Source organism: Protomyctophum parallelum (assembly GCF_964188405.1).
Source record: "Protomyctophum parallelum genome assembly, chromosome: 7".
Classification (NCBI taxonomy): Eukaryota; Metazoa; Chordata; class Actinopteri; order Myctophiformes; family Myctophidae; genus Protomyctophum; species Protomyctophum parallelum.
Window position 1 is genome coordinate 21,891,068 of NC_139705.1, and position 22,592 is coordinate 21,913,659.

The window sequence follows — 22,592 nt, forward strand, 5'->3', positions numbered from 1 at the left end:
ACTTCTTTAGTAAAACATCAGGGTAGATTTATCTATGCCACCTCCCCACCCCCAGTTCCCCACCCCCTCGTTTTGTATTATAAAAGAACATGTGATGTTTGACTTAAAAAGCCAAGTTTTCCACATGTAGGTCGTGCAAAAATTAGAATCATGAGTTTCTCTTCATGGTAATTGATTACAGTTAATTCAGCACTGGGTAAACATTTCAGCAGTGCAGTGAACATCATAACTGTTACAGCAGAGCTTATCTGTTCTTCCCTGCAGGAAATGTCCTCATGAGCCTGATTTTTTCCGTCTTCTTTGGTTTCAGTTTTATAATTATCTCTGAAAACTGAAAAGATCTGCTCGGAGTTCCACTCAAAATCCCATCATCAAATTAATATTTTATTAATGTCATTAGTATAGAGTAGTATAGAGTCAAATGACAGATATGATATTGTTTCAACCCTCTTAATGGGGCTAAACAAAGCGTTATTATTTATTACAGTTATCATTAATTGGTGTAGTATTTACGATCACGACGCGTTTGTTTGATTGTAAATCTGCTCTTTTTGGCAAGCGACCTCCCCTTTAAAAACGCACGCACGCCCCCTTAAAACGACGTCACTGGCCTGGTTGGCTGCTGTGTGTGTGATCAGATCAGATGTGTGGTCGGTTTGTGGTTGTGGTTGTGTTTCAGGTCGCTGCTCCGTCGGCGGTGTTGATAACGAGAGACACATACAAAAAAACGCATTTTCACGTGTAAGAAGATGGGAATTCAGAAGAAGAAATGACTGTAAAACCAACGACCCTAGCGCTGCTGCTGGCCCTGGCCGGGCTGGCGGCCGTCGGCGACGGTAAGTTCAGTTTTGGACGCCGGGGCGGGTTGGAAGGAACTAACCTCTTTTGTGTCTCGGTGTTTTCACCGACCGGGGCGGGCATCGCCTGTTGTCGCTCATCATCATGGCGCTGCTCTGTGTGTTAATGTATATGGTGGCTAACGTTATCTAAGCTAGCCCGTGCCCCGTGCACGTTAAACGACTGCTGATTGTAGCATAAATCAGACACTAGTCCGGTTCTGTCTTGTCTGTCTGTCTTGGCCCGTTAAACGTGTTAATCTTTTTGTTAGTGAGACGGAGAGAGTGACTCTCCTGGGCTGGAGACCTTTTTTTCATGTCATTTTTTACTACTTGCCTTGTGGAATTAGAAGTATCAACATAAAAGTGTCTTATTATACCAAAAACATTTGTTTCGAGGCACCACGCCAACCAGCGATCGAACACAGGACTGTTTGGTTTCAGCAGCTAACTTCAGCTAGCTTGCTAATTAATCTAACTTGTACGCTAGAGCAGTAGTAAAGCTTTATATTTGCTGGGTGTGAGTCGTAAACAAAAATGCTTCATTGCGGTCCAAGTATTATCTACCCAATGTAATGTTGTGCTGGACAATAAATAATAAACGATACTACATGCACGTTGCCGACGGGCTGCTAGTTATAAATAATAAGTAATCCGTCCGTATCTTTGTTTTTGGATGCAATCGGAAAACAAAGTCTGTAGTGTTTCTAACAGGGCAATATTATCCATACACACACGCCTGCCGTCTCCCTTCTGTTGTTGTCAAAGTTATCTGTGGCCGGGATGTTGTGCTTGATGTTTACAAAACAATATCATATCGTCTTGTAGCGGCTACAAGACGATATGATATTGTTTTGTAAAGCCTAAGCCTATATGGCTGATATCTTGCCCAATATTATCAGTCACAATATTCCCCAGTGTTGTCAACGTCGCATTGAAGGGGGGAAACCACTCAATGGGGCCCTCTTCACTGGACAAAATGTGGTTGTGCAAGTAAACAGTGGTGCTGTGGCAGTGGTGGACCCCCCTCCATTGGGTGTCCATTTGTAAAAAGGACCAGAGAAAGGGGCGCTTTAGTGGCCTCCAGCAGAAAGTGAATGCTGGCATAGGGTGACAACAACCATGCATTCAGCCGGCCCAGACAGAAGTCGGAGTTGAGGTCTGGGTTCATTGTGATGGAAATGTGGCAAGTGGGGTCCTTTCAGGCGCCAGTTATGGGGCTACCATAGTCTCATTCCCCCTGTCTGTCTGCACCGAACAGCTGATGCTCAACTCCACAGAATAAATGAAGTGAGAGATCTGTATTACAGGCATATGGTTTTGCGGGAGAAACGAGCAACCAGCTCTAAAACAAGCCCAACAGAAGCAACTACACACAAAGCTTTTTGAAAATGCGCTGTGAGCTTGTAGATCTGCTATTTACTTATTTTTAATCTAGAAAATAATTGACAAATTCCTATTTTTGAAACCTTTTAAATACACGCATGATGTATGGTGGTGGTCCCTGGCACAACATTTTTTCAGATGGGGGTCGGTGAACAAATCCATATTAATTTGGGGGCCTACTTGACATGAAAATGTTTGAGAACCATTGGTTTAACCATTAGGAAGTGGGTTCAAACTAAACTACACTTAAGAAACAAGCCCAAACTACCAATATTTACAAGCAACTTAACAGAAAAACAAGCCCAAAACTACTAATACGCAGACACATACTGCTGTGGGAATGTTGTTTTTGTACTGATTTGTGACTTTCTCCAGAGGTTCATCTCACTTTTCCATTTAGTCTCAAAGGGTTTTTATTTGAGACACAGGGACATGACGTTCTTCTGCTCTGCCTGTGATCTTCGCATTTGAAGCTGCCTTGCCTTGTTGCAACTTGCCACAAAGGAGAGAAGTGAGAACTGAAAATGTCAAAAAAAGAAATTAACCCTAGCAGCCAGTGTAAATATCCAGAGTGAATGTTGTGCCATCCATCTTAGTATGTATATTGTGTCTCAATCGATGAGTCATCCTCCTTCCAAGAATCTTGAGATAAGAAGTCCTCCCCCGCTAGGTTTAGATAAGGGCACGGTACACCACCAAGGTTGGTCAATTAATCATGTTAAGATACATGGGGAAAATAAAGAGAGTCCATGACTCCATGCTGCAATCGCACAATAGTGGACTGTTACTTTGTTTGGCTGGGTTACTCTCCAACTTTACAGTGAAGTGTGAGAGAGAAAGTGTGTGTGTGGGGGGGGGGGTTATGTGGCCCAAGGAGACGGGGCTGATGATGGGTTTGTCCAGCTGGTCGAGGCTGCTGTGCAGTGCAACGAGGCCCGTGAGTCTGTCTGGAGCCACAGTTTCACACCACATAATGGATTACACCATGACGGGGCTGAAACCAGACAAAACCCAAAAGTATTTTAGGCGGACACAGATTTCAACCTATTGATGAGTTTATGACGGCATGGGAATTCTAGTTTGCTCATAAGGTTTGACAGATCTATCATGTGCTGTTGACAACTTTTCTGATGCAGGCCATACACATGCCTGTGTGACGCAGTCGGGACTGAACAGAGAAGCAGTGCAATATGAGCACTGTAAACTACATCGAGTGCCGTGGGGCAGGGCGCGTCCCTCTTATTCTCTGCCTCTCTCGTTTTACTCTCTCATATACAATAGACCTGGGTGCATTATCAGAATTTAATCTGTACTTTGTTATCTGTGGACCCACTTCTGCTTCCGTTTGCCCTCTGTCACCCTGGGGAGGTGAGGAAGACTTTAGAACGGATTGTGTTTTGCTGGGTCAGAGGAAGCTCTTTGGTTGAACACTCGGGCTTTCCCTCAGGTTCTTTATGTAGTCCGGCTGTTGTAAATTCCAGCCAGTACTCCTGCCTACCTTTTGTCACTCCCCCAATGTGTAATTAAAGAGAAGGTGAGTGAGTATAACCAGGCAGAAGTCCCTAATTTACAAAACCTGTAAGGAGGAAAACCGTATCTGGTGCGCATTCTGTACAACTCAGCTGGAACCTGGAAGTGCTGTATAGTATACCTGTAAAAAGTCATAAATGTGTTGTACTATTAGAATCAAGCAAAGGGAATGTACAGTAAAGGATTGAAAAATGTATTTAATTTTTGTATGAAGAATAGAATTCTTAAAGAGGAGGGCATAAATAGACCATTTTGCCACATGCTGAAGAAGTGACTGCTGTTCTCAACTATGCTCCAGGGGTTGGAGTGTGTTCTGTGCCATTCCCGTCTCTCTAAATATTGTTGTTTTAGCTACTGGAGCTTTGCTGTTCATACTTTTATCCACAATTTAGCTACAGAGGCCTCCCACAAGCATCCAGGAAGTCATGTGAAAACATTTCGGTTGCTCGTGTTCTGCCAATTGGTGGTGGTGGTATTATCATTGATGTTCAGTTACCAATGCATGATCATCGTTTGTTTAACAGCATTTGGGACTGCATGGCATTGGGCCAGCATTGGGTCAGAGTTGTCTCACCACCCCAAACACACACACACACACACACCCCATAATGACCAGTGCGGCTAATGACCTCCGCTGGCCCGGAGGCATGGGGTCCTAATTGCTGGAGCAGACATCATAGCCTCCGACTGACCCGGCTCCACTATTAGGCCTGCTGCTGTCGGACCACAAGGCGTTCCTCCCACAACTCAGAGCCTACCGGTCACCTTTGCTTGTCCCACTTTTCCTTGCCGTTTATTTACTCTGGCCACTTTGTTCTCATCAACCAAAAAAAATGTAGAAGTTGTTGCTGCTTGCTGGAGTCGGTGTGCAACTGTGCAAGCAAGGGCGTTCATTTTGTCAGCAGATGCTGTACGCCTTTTTTCTGAAATTATTTTAATGTAATTAGGTTACTGTACACCTAGACAGATCTGGTAGCTATGCGAGTTAATGTCTTAAACCTGATACCTGTCCTCCATTCCATGTCTTTGTAGTTTGTACAGGTTTGATTTGTTTGTTTTGGTTTTTGAATCATTAAAGGTATCATCCTAGTACCTATTGGAATGTAGATTAGACCTGCTCTGTGCTGAAAGGTGTGCAGTCTACCTCTGTTCTACATCGAATGCCAAGATCCAGGGTTTGGCACAGTGTTGCCAACTCTCGTGAGAGAAATAAGCCAGCCCACCCCCAAAAACGATCCCAATAACATGGCCATATAATCCTAATTAGGGATGGTAACAGTTAATCATTAATCTCTGTTAAGAAATTAATCAATTAAACTTAACTGTTAATAAATTATAAAAACATCTGCGGTTCTATCATTGGGTGGTTTTCTGTGCTGTCTGCGCGTGTTGAGGAACGCACACGTGGGCCGGTTAGAGAAACCTTGGTAGCCACAGAAACGTCTGCTTTTGTGATGTGACAGTTTTCATTTAATTGTATTCAAATTCAAAACAAGGATGCTGTTGCCTGGCCCTGTATTGCAAATGGTCAAATAAAATATTTGATTAAGAATATAATATGCCTTTTGTATTCTTTCTGTATATCTGATATACTATGTCAGCAAAGTGTAGATTATGTTAGAAAATTAAGATACTTATCAACTAACCGGTTAATCGATCGATAAGGTTATCAAAACGTATCAATCGATAATTCCCATCCCTAATCTATAATAGTTTTTAGCATTATTATACTATTCGTTTACACACATACTTGAGCCAGGGCTTAATAAGTAGAGACACCAGAGTCGACCAGACCGATTCTGTCACTCAATCTGATGCACATTCCCCCAAATGTATACATCAAAGAAATGTTGGCTTGTTGGCAATTATCAAATTGGAGATAGGATCCAACAGGAAGCACGCACATCTCCAGAAATTCTACAGGTGCTCGTCAAACCTGACGAAGACCCACATGGGTCGAAACGTTGTACCAATAAAGACATTTCCCTGGGAGCAGTGAAACGGTGTGCGGACATCCCTTCCTTTTCACAATTCTCAAATTACCTTTCTGAAAAAGCAAATGTATTTTCTGCAGCTTTCGTTTTGATAGTGAGCGAGTGATAGGAAGGTCATGAGGGGATGACATGCAGCAAACGGCCTCGGTTGGGATTCGAACCTGGGTCAGCTGCAAGAAGGACTATCCTTATGTATGTGTTATTATGCAATCTTGCCACACGAGCCACCCTTTTTGAATTTTTGATCGAAGCAAAACGCAAATAAATAGGCTCGCATTTCATGCTTCATTCACAACACTAAAATAGATGTGGGCAGCTGGCTGCACCCCCAACTTGACATGGACCTATCTTAACATTGTTTTGAAAGAACATATTTGTAATATAGTATCATGAAAACCAACCTGTGGAGCTTTGCAGAGAAAATGTCCAACAACGCTTTCAAGTTTAAAAAGTAGTGTTCTGGTCAACACTCCTGCCAACACCATACAGATTTGATTGTCTCAGTGCCCATTCATTTCATACAATGTCCTCATCTATTTTGTCAGTTCTTCCAAAGAGCTCACATGCTTCTAGCTTGTAAAATTTAAGTAGCACGAGAAATACATTTGAAGGGCAGGATCTGTGAAACTGAATATTTACCTGAAATATTTCAAATGTTAGCTTTCCTTAAAGGTTCTCTAGGTAAAAGTATATATCCCATTTATATAAATATAATTAGTTTTATTTGCTTACCAGACTAACACCATATCGTATCAGCCAAAATGTGTAGGTCTTAAATCTTAATTTAAGACAGCGAGCCGTCTCACCTGTATTATTTACAGTGTTAAACGGGCTCTATGCTTGTGAAGATGAATGCGGAAGACAAAAACATATAGTTTTATAGCTTAACTAAGCTATAGCCGGGATATTCTGCAGGCGATTCCGTATACCAGTTTGAGAATTTGAACACCTGCTCAAAGCCTAGCTTGAGCCCATGCTTTCACTGATATGCCTTTGAATTCATCCAGCCGGGCAGCCATGGCGGGGGGTTGGGTAGGCAGGATGAAGGAGGTAGCCCTGAGGGTAGTGGTTGGTAGAGATATAGTACGAGTGGCTCAGCCCCAGAGGCTTTACATCAGAATCACATCAGTAATCTGACCCTGGGATGCAGACAAAGGTAATGACTTTCCTCTTTCCCCAGCATTGATTAGGGCAGATGTGTGCGTGTGTGTGTGTCCGTGACTCGTGCAGTCTGGTGGCGTCTGCTTGTCTTGATCAGCTCTCAGTCTGGTATCTGTATGGATCTAATTTCAGCCAATGCATTTTGGTAATGGTGCTCTGCTCCCGGTACACGCCATGCATGCAGCGACTGTTTCTCTCCCTCTCCCTGGCTGCTCTCCCTTAGCCCCCGGAAAATCACTGTTTGTGTAACCTTGCCTCCCCCCACTGTTCAGCACCAAGACCCTCCCCCCACTGTTCAGCACCAAGAGGGCCTTGAAATATTTTCCAGTGACTTCATCTTATCACACTGGATGGTTCACCTCTGTTGTGACAGAGTTGCTCCATGTGAGTAGGTCTGAGTAACACCCTAACAACACAGTCATGGAGGTCAGAGGCTGCTTAAAGATAACACTATTGTGGTTTTTAGCATCTCCCACTCTGCTTTCTTCTCCTCCAAATTAGGGAAGCGCTGGTTATGGGAATGATGTTTTATTAATCCCTTCCTCACTGTGTCTGCCATTTCCTGTCTCGACACGAACGGAATGATAGGAACTTCACACTAGCAGCTCAAACCACTTCTCTATGTGCTGCATTCTCTCTTGTTCCCCTTTCCCTTGTCCCATTTTCCCCCTCCCCCCTAAGTCAAAGTCTAGACTGGGCTTTAATGATGGCTACAGCTGGTCACTTGGGACAAAACCCTATTGCGGGTGGGAGTTGCCATAAGGTCCCCCCCGTCCCGTCCCCCCCCCTTAACCAGTCGTCGTCGCAAATTTGACACCCGCACCACCGTTCCTGTCTGGCCATAAGCAGCCCTAAAACAGAAGTGGGGGGTTGTTACTGTTACCCCCTTTTCCTTCCTGAGTTGTGGCTCCTCCCCCTTTATGCTTCTCGCACCCACCCACCCCTGCGGCTTCGCTCTGCTCTTTGTTCAGACAGGGCCAGTCCAATCCCTCCACATGTCGGCCTAATCTCCACACAAAGGCCCAGTGTAAGGCCACCAATTATGTGGATTCAAGAGCAGAGTTCACTCAAAAACCACACGCCGGTCCTCTCCTCAGATCCATGTGTATTTAGGCTAGATATTAGTCCCGCAAGTCGAGCTTTGTAAATCTTTTTACAAGAGATGCTGAATCCGGTGAGATATGCAGAGCACTATGCAAACAACATCGCATTTGAGTAAATGCTGGTGGGTGATGATTCCTTATTTGCCCATTATTCGAATGGGTGATATGCCAGTGTTCTTTCTCTCAGAAAAGAGCTTTCCGTTTCCATTTATTTCTGGCACAAGCCATTACGATGAAATCACATCATGTTCTTTGGAATTGTGCTGCTGCTGGTTTGTGTGGAAGTAGCATACATGGATGGAGTAGTTGAGCGCAGGCCATGAAGACAGAGATGACATGCCACAATCCAAACTCTTGGTAGACCACAAACTATGCACAGCAGACTTGAGGAAGGGAATGTGTGTTTTCAGCCATGTTTGGTTTCCTTCCTGGGCTTCGGTCTGTCTGCCTGTGTACCATCTGTCCCACCACACACACACACACACACACACACACACACACACACACACACACACACACACAGTCTCATTGCTCCTGAATGAGATCTGTGTAGCACTAGTCTGTCTGTCTTCATGTTTGTTATTGCTCTGATCAGGCCAGAGTTGATAAAGTGATGTTTAGAGCCCGGCGGCCGGCGACCATTGATCAGAGTTTTGGGTCCGATCCCGATGTTGGAGAGTCTTGCCCACCGTTACGTTTTTTTTTTAACAAAAAAGGAAATCTTGAATTAGAAAAACGTTGATGAGATAGATTTGTGTGACGTTTCTATTTGAGAACTTGCAAAATACAATTTATGCTAAGAGTGTTGGAGGAACTATGGTAATCGGACGGTGTACCTGCCCTGGCCTGCATGTTGTTTCAGTTGGGGAAAGTTGAACCAGGCTGTGGCTGAGAAAGAGATTTGCATTTGCGACGAACAGCCTGTTGTTGAGGAAGTCGGACAAAACGCCATTACTGGAGTAGTAAATACCTATGGTCTTTTATTGGGGGGAGTTTACATCACAGCACGTCAAATGGCATGGACGACTGGCTTTATTAGTGTTTTAGGTTTTAATTTACACTGATGCCAATGGTGAAATATAAAAAAGTTTGATTTAATAAGTAACCTGTTCTCTATTAAAGCTGCTATAAGCAATAATGTCAAAAAAAATGTATGACTTTATTTTTTTGGTATTCAGAGAGCCAGCAATGGGTAAAAAGCTCCCCAACATTTATTTTGTCTGACACATCTAGGGTCCGCAATATGCATTCAAAGATTTTCCTAGAAGCGTTGTCATGGCCTGTCTACTTCCTAATTGGTTAATCATTTCGACCAGGTTTTCTTTGACCAATGACAAAGCTTCTAGGAAAATCTTTGAATGCACATTGTGGCCCCTAGATGTGTCAGAGACTAAATGTTTTAGTCATTGCTGACTCTGAATACAGAAGAAGTCATTAAAAGTTTAACATATTATTGCTTATAGCTACTTTAACACAACGGCTCCTTTTACACTGTTGGGTAAATATATACTTTAAAGGTATATATTTGTTTGAACTGTGAGGATATCACAGTATCATGTTAAGTTTAACATTATGTTAATATCGCAATCCAAATTATCCATAACGTAACTACTTTATGGAGCACAGCAACATTTATTGTGTGGGGTGTCAATCCATAGACAGGAGATGGCAGGGTTTAGAATTAGAAGCCAGAGCAATTCTTGACTGGTTGGATACAGTTACCAGTCTGACAGTGTTCTCTGTCACTTTCTGGTTTCTCCTGTGTTGATCCTCTTCAAATAGCACAGCATGTAAGTTCTACCCGAGGAGGATGATCAGTCCTGCCTGACTGCAGTAACTTTTATGAAGAATTCTCTAAACATTATATAATACAGTAGTTTCCGTGTGTTTTTTGTGCAGTGCTCTCGAACCACGACTGTTGGCCACCATTTAAGGATGCCAGTTTTTTCTTCCCAATTCCGATACCCATAACTTGACTATCAGTCGAGTCGATCGACTGATAGAACCGATCCGATAGCCCCTCAGTTTGTGTCAAGAGAGGGGCTTGTATTATCGGCCACATGCCGTCACGAGGGGCATGCTGATTTTTGGGGGCTTGCAGATGTTTGGGGGAGCATGAATAAGATATTAAAGGTCCATAGACTTGGCTGCTACATGACGCCATGTCTCTGAAAGCCAGACGTTGGAGGGGCTAGTGCCCCTAAAACAAAATCTAGGACTGTGGTTCTCAAAGTGGGGTCCGTCAGGGTTTCTTGAGGGGGTTCAAAATGGATCCTTACAGTGTGGGTCTAACTCAGAGTGTACAAATGATCTGGAACCATTTCCATACTTTCAGAGTAATGGTGGTCATTTCATGGCTTTATTATGTCAGTAGTTGGGGGGGGAATAAGTTGAGAAAATACAGCCGCTGTTGCCTCCACCAGATGGCAATCGGCCATGTGAGAAACGCGTGCAATGAGATTGCTTCCCAGAACCATGCTGGTGTCTGTGGAAGTTTGGGTCTTTTGACATGAACTGATCAGCGTTGTTTGGGCCCAATCCATGCAGAATGATGTTCAGGGTTGCCACTGTCTGGGTCCAAAACACACAGAATGATTCGTGTTCATGTGCATAAATAGGCCTACAGTAAACAGTTAAGACAGTAAGGGGAGATTATGTATTTTTAGTAGTAGACTAGGAGGGACTGTTGGAAACGTAAATGGAAAATATGCCTGTTTTCAGCCTAAATCCCATTGTTCTTCTGATGAGGGGATCAATAATATATTGTATCAAAAATATCCTCTTCTTTGTATTTCTCCAAAAATATTGATGCCACGAAATGATGATCAAGCTTAGCTGGCGAGCAATTTAAGAATGATAACTGCCATCATAATCTCAGCTGACCGCATGTTTGTGACCTCATGTGTTCCATTCCAGTATGAGGACTGTGGAGCAGACATCGTTATTCAATACAGGTCCAATAGTGTCTTTCCTCTAAATGTTGTTAAATCCACAATTTTATAATATACTTCCCAGCTCTTAACGTCTCTGTCCACTGTAAATGGACATATGCCATGAAAACAGAAGCTGTACCGAAGAGGTCGTCTGTTGAGACTTCCGGATTGGACGGTCAGTCGGCGTAGTGTAGCTTAATCCAGTCCCGCTCTGCTTTTTCTTTTTAAGTGAGACTGTTTGCTCCATTAGGCTGCACATTAGTGGGATGTGGCACAGGGCTTGTTTTTCTCTCCCTTTATCAGGCCCTGTCTGCTTCACCTCTCTGTAATCTGCAGGAAATTCCATCTGCATGCGAACCGTAGGGGACTTGGACGCGCTCCACCAAAAGTTCCTGCCACTTTCCCGCTCGGGTCCAGGGGAGAGGCATTTACAAAAAAGAGACACATATACACACAAACGCTGGTTCTCTCTCACACACGCACAGTTAACCATCACACAGATTAGAACTCCCTTGACACTGATGAACTCACCCCTCCACCCCCTTTTCATAATTCCAGTTACCGCTCGATGGACAAGCACAGACGTATCATCAGCAAACACACACTACATGCAAACATACACTCACACACCACAATGCAAACTCCCACAGTTGTAGTGTGTGGGAACCACCCAGATGACACTAGGGCTTGTGGTTTTGGACACTTGGAAGTTGCTCGCAGGCAATGGTGCAATCTGTGTGCCAAGCGAGCGCGAGGCGTGATTTTGGTAGGAGAGACAAAAGCCTGACTGTGTGACGGCTAAATGGCTCCCAAGGAGCCAGCGGTGAAAAACCATTGAGATCTTTTGAGAGAGGAGCTAGCTCGGGACAAATGGGAGACGAGTGATCTCATCTCATCTGGTCACAGAGACCCACAGGAAAAGACAGAGGATTAGTGGAATCCTCCCTCTCCTGAAAAAACCTTTTCTTTCTCTCACTGCCATGGATTGTCAAGGGTCCAACCAATGCTGAGCTTTTTTTCTTTTTTTTGTTAACCCCAGACCTGAGGCCAATTCTACAAATGTCTTCTAAATCCGTAGTTCACACACTTTCAAGATTTTTTCAAATGTTTCAAAAAGCTTATATAATATATCTGCTATTTTGAATAGCCAACGCAAAAATCTAAAATGACAGATGCTTTCCCGCAATTCCTGGTTTTAATGGGTTAAACGAGGACAGAAAATCCACCCTGTTCTTTGTCTCCTCCTTGCGTTTTAAATGAGTTGCCAGTTGCCACTTGTTCTGCGGTCTTGACTTTGCCATGTCCAGAGGGTGATTAGTGAGTGGTCTGGGCTTTGTTCTGAATGAGGATCAGCTCTTGGCCCTATCACACTTCACTCAAAGACACTGTTATCAGTCAGGCAGTTGAGTTCATTTACCACTGGGTTCCTCTTAGGACCATGATGGAAATGAGTCCCCAGGACTTGTTTGTGTTAACCTTTTTCAGCCAAAGTGTTTCCTGTACTTCCGTGCCGTTTACACCGTTTTTGACAGTTTTCAATCGATCAATTCTGGAGTTCTGTCCATGGAAAAAGCTATCCCCCGGTAACCAATTAACCATCCTTGCCTGGCCTTTGCTTCATAGTTTATTTGTGAGTGGAGAATCCAGGAAGAAGTCATTTGTGTTAACCTTAGTTTGAATGAGAAGCATATGCGCCATGACTCAAAATCACATTTCACTCCAAATCTAATCAAGTGTGCAGCGCTGTGCCCTCCTAAGTTGCTCAACCTACTCTGTTTCCGATTTAGATGTAGCAGAGTCGCACAGACTTACTGACTCTAACCTCATTTAAGTGTGTAGATAGACCACCATTGTTTATTATGGTGGCAGCGGGAGTCCCATTGAGTCAGCTTTAATAGGTCCCCATGCAGGAGTGTGTTTTGTGTTTTAATAAAATCCTGTCTCATTAACGGCGGCATCTCACTCTCAGTCTGAAAAGAGAGCGAGAGCGAGACGGGAGGAGAGAAAGCGAGCAGAAATGCTGCATTGGGGATTTGGCAGTAGCCCTCTCCCCTTGTTGGGTTTCACTTTGTCTGTCCCACTGGGCAGGTCCATCTCCACCCAGTGTGTTTGGGTTCATCTGCAGTGGAGGATCTGATTTCAGGGCCGCCAGGGCTGTCTGGCTGCTGCTAAACTCCAGGCTCTGTGTCTGCACGCCATACATGCCGTGCCACAGAACAGGACACTGAATAGTTGTCATGATGCAGGTTTGGGGTTGTGGGGTTAACATGCCACCTGCTGGACCTATTTGAGAACTGTACAGGTTTATAACCACTACTGCTAGGCATTGGAACGAGTATGATAAATCAGGAGTGATAAATAACACATCATGGCGTATATGTTTTTTTTCTCTTACAGACAAATGATCAAATGCAGCAGATTTTGAGATACTTGTGTGCAAGTGGATGTTGTGGCCTGGGTTTTGCTGGAGGAAAGGCCATGGCTCACTAAAATCACAAGGGTACATCTTCCAGCCTGGAGCATGAAAGAGTACAACAAATTCCATAGTACCCCAGCTAGTAGTTTTCAAGATATCTTGTTTAGGAACAAGGTGTTTGATGGATGAACCAACAGACATGACCATCTTTTTTTAATCGATCCAGCGGGACAAAACGGCCGGCCTGGACCACTAGCAGCAGTGGTCCAGACTAGGCTACAATGTAGCCCAACAGCGTGACACGGGTTTGTGTCCCAATCCCAATGCCTTCTCTGTGTGTCACTCCCCGTCTCTAGCCCCATTTCCTGCCCATTTATAATAAAGGCCCACTCATTTCACACAAGTGTGATTAGTTTATTTTGCTCTGTTTGTGCTTCATTCACTAACATTATCTCTCTCTCTCTCTGCCCAAAGCTTTGCGGTGTAACTGCACCAACTGTGAGAAGACAGGCTATGAGTGCGAGACAGACGGTGCCTGCATGGCCTCCACGTATTACGTCGACGGGAAGGAGCAACACATGCGCATCTGCATCAACCAGGACAGCCTCGTTCCTCCTGGGCAGCCCTTTTTCTGCCAGAGCGCTGAGGGCCTGCTGAACACACACTGCTGTTACGCCGACTTCTGCAACAGTGTCGACCTCAAGGTCCCTGGTGAGGCCCCCTGCAATAACGCATCAGAAACACTGGCATCTGAACAGAGTTCATTTTCCATCTGTTGGAGTGAGTCACCTTCATTGTTTGTTCTCTGCCCTCCCTCTTCTCCATCTCTCAACTCTCTCAGTGCCGACAAAAGCGGGGTCGGTTTCCGGGGGCCCCTGGGGGCCGGTGGAGCTGGTAGCCGTGATCGCGGGGCCGGTGTTCCTCCTGTGCGTGCTGCTGATGGTGGGCGTGTTTGTGTTCCAATATCACCAGCGAGCATACAGCCACAGGCAGAGGCTGGAGGTGGAGGACCCTTCCTGTGACCACCTCTACCTGGCCAAGGACAAGACCCTGCAAGACCTCATCTACGACATGTCCACCTCTGGTTCAGGCTCTGGTCAGTAGTTGTAGTACAATTAAATGACTTGGTCAATCTGTAGGCCTGCTGCAGCTAAGACATTATTGGATAAAATGCTGTTTTGTTGCATTTTAATGCTGCAGGTATAAAGGCTGGCAATTTTACCATTTCATTTTTTTTTGTGTGGACAGATTATTTTATAACCGTGAACGTGTAAAATGGATTTATTTTTCTTCATGCATCTCATCATTCATGGAAGTCATTAGTAGTAACCTTTGTGTGTCTGTTTGCGTTTACTGCCCCCTACAGGTCTGCCTCTGTTTGTGCAGCGGACCGTGGCCAGGACCATTGTGCTGCAGGAGATCATAGGGAAGGGGCGTTTCGGCGAGGTGTGGCGGGGGAAGTGGAGGGGTGGAGACGTAGCTGTTAAGATCTTCTCCTCCAGGGAGGAGCGCTCCTGGTTCCGAGAGGCCGAGATCTACCAGACAATCATGCTGCGCCACGAGAACATCCTCGGCTTCATCGCCGCAGACAATAAAGGTCAGAGTCATTTATTTTGGGGGGGAAATAAAGGTGCTTGGGACCTTTTTTGGTGATTCTGTATGATACTAGACATAATTGTATACGCAGTGGTGGAAAGGAACTACTAAGTAAATGTACTCAAGTACAATTTTGAGGTATTTGTACTTTACTTGAGATCTATCTATAAATAAATAAAAGGGCTCTTGTGCTTCAGAAATTGCTGTAGTCAGTGTTCATTTACTATGTCCTCTGACTTCCTCATTGCCCTTTTGTCTTTGTCAGATAATGGCACATGGACCCAGCTGTGGCTGGTCTCGGATTACCATGAGCACGGCTCTCTTTTTGACTACCTGAACCACTACTCCGTCACCATCGAGGGCATGATCAAACTGGCATTGTCAGCTGCCAGTGGCCTGGCACACCTGCATATGGAGATCCTCGGGACTCAGGGTAAGCTCATGAGAATATCTTATTTGCCAGCCAGGACAGTAGTACTTATCTTTCGTTGATACTAGTGCAATAGTACGTCACTGACAACAGGACTCGACATCCACTACGTGGCAGTATACAGTGGAAGGTACAATGGACAACGCTATACTTAAAATTAAAAAGTGTTTAGCGTGCACTCGGCTTTCAAGCTCAATGTGGAATAAAACTGTTATTGTTAAAGGAGTAGTTCACATGATGGAGACTCTCCTACTGAGCAGTCACCCAAGGTCATCAATTTATTGGCTTAGGAATGCAACAAAAACAAAAATAAATCCATGAATTCAAGGTAGGGGTGTCCAACCGTTAGCCGTTAAGACATTGGTAACTGACAAACACTAACGGCTAATGGTGAACCCATAAAATAAAAATAAAATCCCACGGGGAACCCTGGCCTCCTAACTTCCTCCCCATTATTAGCCTACACTCCAGAGCTGTTTGGGGGGGGCAAGCAGCAGCCACTGGGCTTTCGCCAAACTTTGGTCAACTTAACTGTCATTGCATCTCTGTATGTATTCATTTATTTGGGTTAGTGTGTTCACGATAACGCACGTAACGTTGTGGATGCTAATTCCCCGTCCGGGTGGACTGGGACTCGAAAAACCCCATTTGTCTTTTTTTTTTAATGGGTAAAAAAATATTAATTGGATCCTAATTTTTCATTAAATGCTAGCGCTGTAAGGGTTAATAAAATGTCTCCAAATGTCTCCATAATTCAAGGCTTTATGACATGTGTAATTGATCGAAAATAAGTCGTTTTTTGGGTGAACTACTCGAGTATGTCTAAACTCAATGTACTATGAGGCTAGAAGAAAAAAAATACAATACAAATGCAAGTATATGCAGTAAACACATTTTGTTTGTACCTGTATCACTGGGTGACCGTTGATTTGTTTTGGGTAGTAAATGTTTTTTAGAAACTGACAATTTCAGTACAGTGCATTTTCGTGCAGGTAAGCCCGGCATCGCCCACAGAGACCTGAAGTCCAAGAACATCTTGGTAAAGAAGAACGGCATGTGTGCCATAGCGGACCTGGGCCTCGCCGTACGCCACGAGTCCATCACAGACACCATCGACATCGCACCTAACCAGCGTGTGGGCACCAAGAGGTACAGCTCTCCCTCCTCCTTCATAGGCCTGTCGCTATTATTACATAGTCGCCTAATCACTATTATCTTGAGATAATCGCAGTCATTTTGCAATTTATTATTTTGTTTAAGAAGCCTAAAGCCAAACGGAAATGTGTTTATTTTTTTATATTCATACGTTAATCTCAATTATTTGAGTGACAATTAATTAATTGACAAGTCATAATCGTGACAGCCCTAATCGTTTACCTTCACAGACATAAACACAGATTACTCTGTGATCTGCCAAATTCTGCATAGCTCCAGTGCATTTTGCATGGTGCCATATTAGCGCTGTCATCACATACACCGTAATTGCATGTTTTGTTTTTGCGGCAACAGTAGAACATTTCATTTTGGACATATGTTTTTGTTTTGTTTTTCTCCCGAAATTATCAAGAGTTGTGATCATGACTAGTTAATGGTCTTGTTATCTCGCAAAATCAGCAAGCTCATCAATTTAACTGTAATTACAGAGCCCTTATTAATAAAGGAATGTCCTAACTCTGTGTGTCATACCTCCTTCCAGGTACATGGCTCCAGAAGTGCTGGATGAAACCATCAACATGAAGCACTTTGACTCCTTTAAGTGTGCCGACATCTACGCGCTGGGACTGGTGTACTGGGAGATAGCACGCCGCTGCAATGCTGGAGGTAAGAGACATGCATACAATGTTTTACTTGCGCACACACAGCTTCCACTGTCATGAAATTCCTGGAGATGTTATGAAATTCTAAAAAGTTTCTCAGGCCTGGAAAAGTTCTGGAAGTGTGTGCGTGTGTGTTATTTATTATTATAGTTTTTTCCCCCAGAATAATCCCAAAATGTGTCTAATATGCATTTGTTACCCAGGCCTTAATGAACCTAGATGAATTATTAATTATGTATTAATTATTTCAATGAAGTATGATATGATATAGTACTTTATAGTAAGTTTGCACTGAAATTTGTCTTGAGACCCAGCGGCCTTGTATGAAACGCATATACAAACATTTGACATAACACAAAAACTGAAATAAAAATACAGTTGCATGCATAGAGACATAAGGGCACAGAGCAATGTCCATAGCTCAGTCTAGTCCTGGCCAAAAACCTTATTTTATACTAGTATGGCATGCATTGATAATGTTTATCTTCCAAGTTCCAACTGCATATGTCAGACCAGTTTGGACATCAGGTGAACAGAGAGGTTACTAAAGTTATGTTGTTTCTGATAAGGCTCTCTAATACTTGGGATACAGTCACGGAAAACGGGGTGGAAAATAACAGAAGGGCCTTTTAAAATTCATTGGTAAACGTGTGGGGACCCTGTCTTTATCTGCTTGGACTGGAGTGGTAAAAGATGAAGCTTGAATCCAGGAACTGAGCAGGCTTTCTACTGTGCACATGGACTAAAGTTATCAGTCGCCTCGACTGGGACTAAAGTTATCAGTCGCCTCGACTGATATCGGTCATTTGGAAGCATGTCGCATCCCGAAAATGGCTATAGGTTCACGAACCTATAGATCAGCTACTTTCGGTTATTTTCAGCTATTTCGGAAGCATCTTCCAGAAAACCATAATGTCTCAGATATTTCGTAAAAAGCAATGGTTAAAGCCTCCGTCTGCGATTTCTTCAACTGGTTAGCTGTGTGTTGGTTTAGAATGATTATTGCCTAAACATCATAATTCTACGGGTCTCCTTTCACGCTGTTCTCACAAATCGCAGACAATGTCATGAGATTTGAACTTGCTTTATTGCTTGTAATTGCAGGTATCCACGAGGAGTACCAGCTGCCATACTTTGACCTGGTGCCCTCTGACCCCTCCATAGAGGAGATGAGGAAGGTGGTGTGTGACCAGAGACTAAGGCCCAACGTGCCCAATTGGTGGCAGAGCTATGAGGTATAGAATTGCTTTCCTTCATGCCTTAACAGAGGCAAGAGCTACAGTGATGTGTACATATCTTGAACATTGCCTACATACTGTGTGACCAATGCTGTGCTAACTTGAGCCATGTGTGTAGCACGTAGCAGCAGCAGCAGCAGGAGTTGAGCTTGTGATTGGTCTATAGATGCTAACTAATTCGGTCCTAGATCAAGTTATAATAAAGTTCCTGGACAACATACAACATACCTGCTTGTGTATCTTATGTTGTCTCTCCCTCCTGTGCAGTCACTGCGTGTGATGGGGAAGATCATGAGGGAGTGTTGGTATGCCAACGGTGCAGCCAGACTGACCGCCCTGCGCATCAAGAAGACTCTGTCTCAGCTCAGCGTGGAGGAGGATGTCAAGATGTGAGGGAGAGTTGGGGTCAGGGCGGTGGCGACAGCGGCCGGGGCAGCGAGGCACGCTGGAGACGCACAACCACACCACACTCCTGTATAGGGGCTGAGAGGAGGGGGAAAAAAACACAAAAAACACATAAAAAAGAACACTAAAAAGACAAGACTGCAAGTGAAAACCCTGCCAGTTTTAAAGCCACACTCCAAGTTGTGACAAGGCCTACCTCACCTTTTTAGCCAAAACTACTGAGAACCACCCTCCCTTCTTCCTTTTCTCCATCCCTTGTGTTTTCCCACTGCTGCCTCCTCTTCCTACCCAGCCCTCCACCCCACCCTTCTCCATGGGCCTCAACACTACAGCACTACCACTGCTAATGTCATCATCACTCCCACCGCTCTTTCATTTCCCATGGCAGGAATTATCGCTATTGTACAATGACAGGATTCTGTTTCATTCTTTTTTACATCTGAATTTCACGAATTAGTACCTCGATGGACTAAAGCGTGTCCTGAAGACTCCTAGATGTGTTTTGTGGGTTTTATGTTAAGTTAAAAGAAGAATAATGCAGATCAATGAATATCCTGTCCTGCAGGCAACCATCACATTCTCTTGTTGTGAATGTGTACATGTGTTGGGGGGAGGGGAAGGCTGAAGCACTACTGGGATCTTTCAGTCCATGTAAAAAGGCGTCATATGTTTTGCAGACTACTGTGTCTCAAAGAGACCACAGGCACGCCAGTCGCCATCTGGGATAGCTTGCCGTTTGTGCAACAAACATCCCTTATTGGACACTTGGCAAGATGAGCGTCAACCACTTAAACCCCATATTGGCGACCGGAGTCCCTCCGGGCTCTATACTGGTGTATTTAAAAATTTTCATTATTGTGGGGGGAAAGCTTTTGCTGAAAATGGCTGATTGACAAGCTCGTTGTGAGCTTGACGAGCCACAACGAGCCCCACACACACAATAAGGATGCTGGGGTTTAAGTGGTTAATGGATGGTGCTGTTCTCCCCACGTTGAACAGCACCACAGAAACGGAGAAACGGAAATGTGTTGCACTCACTCGTAGCGTCTGCATCACATGTGCAGCGGCCGCCTGCAGCTTTCACATGTTTGATGTGGTTCACTCCTGTTTAATTTTAATTGTGGCAGGGATAGTATTTGGGATGATTTTATTTCTTATTTATTTGTTGATAATTTTTATTGTCATAACTGATGAACACACTGTGAGATGAGATGTGACGAGCCGGTGTCTGATTTAATGTAACTCCATACATCTTCACCGAACGTTGACAAAGTAAAAAATAGACTATTTCAATTTAAGGATGTCGTCGTAATCTCAGACAATAGACGATGGCATCATACACACTGAGCAAATAAGAGGCGTATGAAATGGCAATTGAATATACTGATTTTTTTATTTTATATAATTTTGTGTAAATGACACTGCGTTTTTTTTCCGACTCTTGACATTAGATACTACTGATGATGGGTACATATGATTTGTATATAAACTTTTTTTTTTTTTATGTCACAAGCACCAGATTGTTTTGACCAGTGACTTTTGAATGGTACTACACAAGACATCTGTTTTCTTGATGCGTCTGCATGGTTTCTCTTCTGTGCTAGGCAATGGACTGTCATCTGCTGGATTCTTTTGGTCATTTTGCTACTCCACTAGCGGTTTGGTGGTACTACTGATCCCAGTTCATTTTGCTGCAGCTACTTTTTGTTTATATATATATGTTGGAATTGAGTTCTTTTCAGAGCTCCGTAAAACCAAATCTGTTACTGTCTTCTGGGTGGTAGCTATCTCCTTTTTTCTTTTTTGTTGACACTGGAATATTAAGGACCGCAATGTAACCTTCCATTCTAATCTCGCCAATGGCTTTTTAAATAAGGATATGTGATGGATGTCACAGTTTCGATCAGGGCAAGCATATACTGTTGTTGGATGTGAAATGTGATTCAGAGCCATTGCCTTCTGAGATTGACACATGTAAAGTGAAACCACATGCTCTCGTGCTACCATTGTGGTCTGCAGCTCTCTAACTGCTTGCAACGCTGTGTTTGCAGACAAGATGATGAAAGTATTACACTGGCAGTTTGTCATTCTTGGGCTCTGCACTATTTTCTGTCCCATGGATTTGGGTTGATGTTAGCATTATGTAACGTTATTATTAACACTTGAACCAGGGGTCTGTACACAACCAGAATAAATGTCATGGTAATACCTTGTTATGCATGCTGTCTCAAACACTGGGACCTCAGTCTCCACTGAGGTGGTGAATTACAGTAGATTAAGCCTAATTTATACTCGTTTCGTGTCACGGAAAACTTGATTTTAAAGGCAACGTGATTCTCAACAAAGTATAAATTAGGCTTTAGACTTTGTCTTTTCCTCTGCCTACTTACTTCTGTCTGTCCCCCGTCCCGTCCCCCCTCCCCTTTTCTTTTTTTTGATTGTTGGGCGTGAATACCCCAGTCAAGTTGCTGCTACTGTAACATGGGTGGAAACGTTAAGCAGGCAGAGCGTAGCTGAGACGGTGCTCAGATGGCAATGGAAGACTGTTGTAAAGTGAACCAAATGTCAAATGCTCCTGTCCATGTTTGGTTTGTTGCCATGGGTATATTTTACCATCAGACGTCCTGTTCATAAATAATACTTAAAAGGTTTCAAAAACTCATGTCATGCAAATCTTTTTCTGATTTTGTTCAAAATGTGTACATAGATGATATACAATAAATACCATTTTGTTTTGTTTTTCTTATTGGTGGCTTTGTCCCTTTCATTTGTTGTCTTGCCAGATTCTGTTGAAGTAGTATTAAGTGGTCTCTTCAGATGTTGGTTGTCTCTGAGGGAAAGGCTTTATGATGGGAGTAACCCATAGAACCCAGTGTCTATTGGGGGGCCAAAACATTGCAAAAATAGCTGATCTACAATCTTGTAGTCGGGGTGAGTAAAATTAAAGAAATGCTGCTTGTAAAAAAGGGGAAAAGAAAAACGTGCCACATTCAGGGCCAGTAATTACATTGGATGTTTTTATGGTAACGGAGCAAGATGGTCCACAAATACTTGGCCCTTGTAATTCGACAGTAAAATAAGAAACGCATGATCATTACCATGGCCTAAAGTAAACCGATACACACACACACACACACAAACAAACGGAGAAGAGTGTTGGTGTTACTGTTCACAGAGTGGACACCAACCAACCCGTTTTTTATTTTTAGCATTAGCCTACTCGGTGCGGTGGCATCAAGCAAACACCATAATAATAATATGGCTGCCTATTATCTCAATGGAACCAACCATGTTATTGTAAATATAGGAATTAAGACAGCTGCACACAAGTGTGTTTTGTCATACCTTATGTTTGATTATTGTTTATTATTCTATGTGAGAAACATGTAGCCTACAAATAACCCTTTATGGGTAATTTCCTTTATCCTTTCTCACCTGCACTTATTTTCTCTTTTTATATAAATGTTAACTTTTTGTACTGTTTTTATTTTGCGAATAAATTAAACTAAAACAAGCAGAGAAACTCACCTTGACGCTGAAAAGGGTAGTGGCAAGATGACAGGTGTTGTGTATTAGTGCGCATTATTAGACCTCCGCCGGAGGAAGTATAGTTTACCACGTGTCGACTCGTTGCCGTTGGCCTACTACAGTGTATAATGTATTTGAAATATGATTCCTGGTATGTGTGTATGCTTGTATGACTATTGTATGAAAACACGTTTCAATAGGATTTCAATAACATTATGA

General features: G+C 43.5%; 1 protein-coding gene across 2 annotated transcripts; it reads left to right on the plus strand.

Annotated features, from left to right (window-relative positions):
- The first annotated feature begins 648 nt into the window (after positions 1-648).
- acvr1ba (activin A receptor type 1Ba) lies at positions 649-21,591 on the plus strand. Of its 2 annotated transcripts, none has more exons than XM_083770188.1 (9): positions 649-836; positions 13,834-14,070; positions 14,201-14,455; positions 14,726-14,956; positions 15,221-15,388; positions 16,363-16,534; positions 17,082-17,206; positions 18,307-18,437; positions 18,708-21,591. In XM_083770188.1, exons 1-9 carry the CDS (start codon positions 770-772, stop codon positions 18,831-18,833), a joined length of 1,512 nt encoding a protein of 503 aa, XP_083626314.1. In that variant the 5' UTR covers positions 649-769; the 3' UTR covers positions 18,834-21,591. The 2 variants fall into 2 exon arrangements, with proteins under 2 accessions (XP_083626314.1, XP_083626315.1); XM_083770189.1 differs by having other exon boundaries at positions 16,378-16,534.
- The last annotated feature ends 1,001 nt before the right edge of the window (positions 21,592-22,592 follow it).